General features: G+C 55.2%; 1 protein-coding gene across 1 annotated transcript; it reads right to left on the bottom strand.

The window, feature by feature from the left end:
• Positions 1 to 736: 736 nt before the first annotated feature.
• LOC119193786 lies at positions 737 to 3,172 on the bottom strand. Its single transcript, XM_037447507.1, has one exon. The coding sequence runs from the start codon at positions 3,170 to 3,172 to the stop codon at positions 737 to 739; it is 2,436 nt and encodes an 811-aa protein (XP_037303404.1).
• Between the last annotated feature and the right edge of the window lie 987 nt (positions 3,173 to 4,159).

Raw genomic sequence — 4,159 nt, 5'->3', positions numbered from 1 at the left:
ACGCCAAGACTCTCGCCGTGGCTCGCACCAATGTTTCATACTTGGAGAAGCGGGTCGGGTCGGGCAGCCAGCGTTCCTTTTCCGGCTCTCTGTGATGTGCAGGACCTCTGCTTCGTCGTCCTGACTTCCGTCTCTCGTGGGCCATGATTGTTCGGGCTCGAGGAGGAAATCAGGTCCCCGGAACCACCGGCTGTCTTCACTCACGGCGTCGCTCCGAAGTCGAGTGGCTTCATCGGCGACGTTGTGCGTCGTGGGTAGCCATCGCCACTCACTTTTGTCGGTGAGCTCGGCGATCTCCCGCAGACGATGCGCGACGAAGGGTGTGTACCGTCGCTCGTCGTTCCGGATCCAGTGGATGACTGTTGTGGAGTCAGTCCAATATATAGTTCTCTCCGCCACGATGCGATGCTCCTTCTTCACTGCGTCAGCGAGGCGCGCCCCGATTACCGCCGCTTGCAGCTCGAGGCGGGGTATCGTTTGCGTCCGTCGCGGTGCCACCTTCGCCTTGGCGGCCACCAAAGAGAGTAACGTTCTCTTGGCCGACCATCCGCCAATACGCCACCGCTGCGTAGGCCTGCTCGCTGGCGTCGCACATAACGTGGAGCTCGATGCGTCGCTCGTGGCTCGTCGGTCCATAATGTCGGGGAATGCGCAACTGGCCGATCGCCGACAGTTGCGACAACCACGTCGCGAACAGCTTGCCGTCTTCCTCTGGCACCCGTTCGTCCCGACATCTTTAAGCGCCATAAGTTCTGAAGGATGATCTTGGCGCGAATGGTGTACACGCTGAGAAGTCCCAGTGGATCGTAGATCGACATGACTGTACTGAGGGCTTCTCTCTTGGTGGGCGTGCGCACTTGCGTTTTACTTCTTTCGGGACTCGGCTCATTGCTGTGTTGAATCCCAGCTCGTCTCGCTCCGGGTCCCACCGCAGTCCCAATATCTTGCTGTGTTGATGTTCTCCCCAGTTGCGTGGGCTGATTCGAGCGCAACTCTGGGGCACGTCGCGAAGCACACTCTCGTCGTTCGAGTTCCAACCGCGCAGAGTGAATCCCGCCGCCGCGTGCACCGTCTTCATTTCCTCTATGGCTTCGTGCGCTTCTCCGGGTGTATCGTAGCTGGCCACCAAGTCGTCCATATAGTGATATTTGGTGATGGCCTCCGCTGCTCTGGGATACAGCTGCGCATGCACGTTGGCGTTGTGATTCCTTACGAAGTGCGCCATGAATGGTGAACTCGCTGCACCGAAGATCATGCTGGTCATCTTAAATCGCTGCGGCGGGTTGGTTCGGTCGTTACCGCGCCACAGAAATTGCTGCGCTGACTGATCTTCGGCACGGATCTTGATTCGCAGGAACATTTCTTGTATGTCCGCTGTGACTGCTACAGCGCTCTCCCGGAACCGAAACATTATTCCGGGCAGAGACATCAACATGTCAGGGCCTTCCAGTAAGTGGTCGTTCAGACTCACCCCGTGACTTGTCGCCGCTGCGTCGAACACCAACCTCTGCTTGCCAGGCTTGTTCGGGTTCTGCACCGCGAAGTGAGGGAGGTACCAACAGACGGGGCTCGATGATTCTGACCCGTCGCACCTCACTGCGTATCCTTTTTCTATAAGGTTATTCACCTGTGCAGTATATTCGCGGGCAAATTCAGGCGAGGCGTCCATCTTGTGCTCGATTTGTCGCAGGCGTCGAAGTGCCGCGTTGTAGCTCGGCGGCATGGCGGTGTTGTCTTGTCGCCACGGCAAGCCGACTTCGTACCCGCAGTCTATCTTCCTTATAGACGTCTTCAATGTGGCGATGGCTCGTCGATCTGCGTCACTCACTCTCGGTTCTGGTGTGACGCCGAGCGCTTCTATTTTGAAGTGATCTTCCACGAGGTTATGCAGTCCGTCGTGCTCCCGCTCGTATATATGAAGCACGTTTTCTTTCTTTGTTATGACGCTACGTGGTAACGTACCGTGCACCACCCAGCCGAGTAGCGTCCTTGATGCAGCCGGTTCGTTGCGGCCGCCAACTCGCAGTTCTCGCGACACAATGTGCTCCCAATGATCCGCGCCCAATAAGATGCCTGGGCGCGCTCGTTCATAGCACAATTCTTCCGGCAGGTCCCTTAAATGCTTCAACTTCATAAGCACTGCCGGAATGGTCTGTTGGTGCAGTTTCAGGTGCTTTATTGTTCTTGCTCGTATTGAGTGTGGCTCGTCTTCTGTCACACCTCTAATTCGCACCGTCACCAACTTGCTGGCTTTTTCCTTTTGAGCCATGTTAACGCCGCTTAGGTGCAGTGCTTGTGTAGGGCCGTCTGCACCTATCTTCTCGGCGAGATCTTCATCCATCAATGTCACCGTGGCACCTTCGTCGAGGAGAGCGTGCGTTCTCACCTCCCCCCGTGGACCGGCGACTACGACCGGGCACATCTTCAGAAGCACGGTGCGTGCGCCGACGTTCGTTTTCGGCGTCACTGACAATACTTGTTCCTTGTCACGTACCTCTGTGTTTTCCGGTTTCTTTTCCGCTTGATGCAGCGATGAGTGATGCGGACGACGACACTGTTCCACACCGCACAGCTTGGCTTTGCATGTTATGCGCCGATGAGTACTGTTCGCACACTTAAAACACAGCTTCTTTTCTTTGATCAGGTTCCATCGCTGTTCGACGCTAAGTGCTTTGTACTTAGGGCACTGCGTTAACACATGCGCCTCGCTGCATGCCGGACACTCTTGTTTTTCTTCTTGTTCAAGTGTGTATACGTTGCTCGCCTTTCTCTTGATCGCGATGGCCGGTCTGAGTTCTCTTTTCGCCGCGCTGCTCGTTCCCGCAGACGGAGCGTACGTATATTTCAACGCTCTGTCCGCTTCTCGCATAAGGAAGCGAGACAATACGACGATCTCTGGGTCAGCCGTTCCTTCATTTTCATAGGCGTAATCACACCATCGTGATCGTATGTGCGGGCTCAACTTTTCTAACACTTCACGAGTCAAAAGTGGATTATAGAGGTACTCACGGCGATCCATACTCCGCAACACACATATAACATTTTGAATCTTGATCGCGAAGTTGTTGAGTTCCGTCGCCGTTGAGCCGGGCTTGGACGTCTTTCTTAACTCGTCCAAGGCACGATCAATAATCACTTCTGGCCGTCCGAAGCACTGTTCCAATGTCTTCATAATAGTGCTCGGGTCTGTGGCCGTATGCAAAAGTGCGGCCACGACATCACGCGCCTCTCCTTTCAGCGCGCTTCTTAGTCGCTGAATGTTCTCAGCGGCAGACACGTTGTACAATTTCGTAGTGTCTTGCATGGCGGCTTTAAAGGAAGCCACTCGTTCACTGCGCCGGAAAATGTTGGTAAATCTACTTGTCTCACCCGAGGTCTCGCCATTCTTTCGAGTGCGACTGCCAATTTCTCCATGTCGCTCGGGGCTCTCGGAGGCGTCGGTGATCTCGCTCGTGGTAGGTCGAAGCGCAGCGTTCTCGGCTCCTCCCTTGACTCACCGGTCTCTCCTCGAGAGCTAAGTGGATTCTTCCTTAGCCATTCATTGACATCTACTTCGGGTTGTTCGCCTTGCACGCTTTCTGCGTCGTCTTGAATGGCGGACACGTCCAAAGCGAGTTTCTTCTTTACAAGCTCGGCCTCCAATTCGAGCTCTTTTCTCTTGATAGCTGCCATCTTTTCTGCAGCCTCCAGTTCGGCCAAACGCAACCTTGTTGTTACGCTGGCGGTAGATCGAACGGACTGTGCGGGCGATCTTACACGTGGCTGATCCTTTGCCGTCACCTTTGTCACCGTTTCCGACATAATGCGCGCCGTAGACGTCGAAGGCGTACACATTATTCCCACTGACGTGGCTTGCTCGGTCTGAGGTGAGGCAGGCGGCTCTTGTGATATGCGCCTTAGTCTCTCTAGACTTATTTGTCTTTCCTCCCGACGGCGGTCAGACTCTTGCCGTTCACGGGATCGCCTCTGTTCCTCTACGTCGGCTGCGTCGCCTGGCTTCTCGTCACCACCATCGCGTTCGGTAGACAGCGGTGTTGGACGTAACCGTATCGCAGAGCGTGCGATAAAGACAAACTAGGCTCACACTACACTTCACAGAGCTCACTCACTCCAGTCACGTTATGCACAATCACTGCACTTTCGCTCAGTGCCCCGGGCA

This window comes from Manduca sexta, chromosome 6 (assembly GCF_014839805.1).
Source record: "Manduca sexta isolate Smith_Timp_Sample1 chromosome 6, JHU_Msex_v1.0, whole genome shotgun sequence".
NCBI classification, from domain to species: domain Eukaryota; kingdom Metazoa; phylum Arthropoda; class Insecta; order Lepidoptera; family Sphingidae; genus Manduca; species Manduca sexta.
Note: the sequence above shows the minus strand (reverse complement) of the source record. Positions and strands in the feature narration are given on the sequence as shown.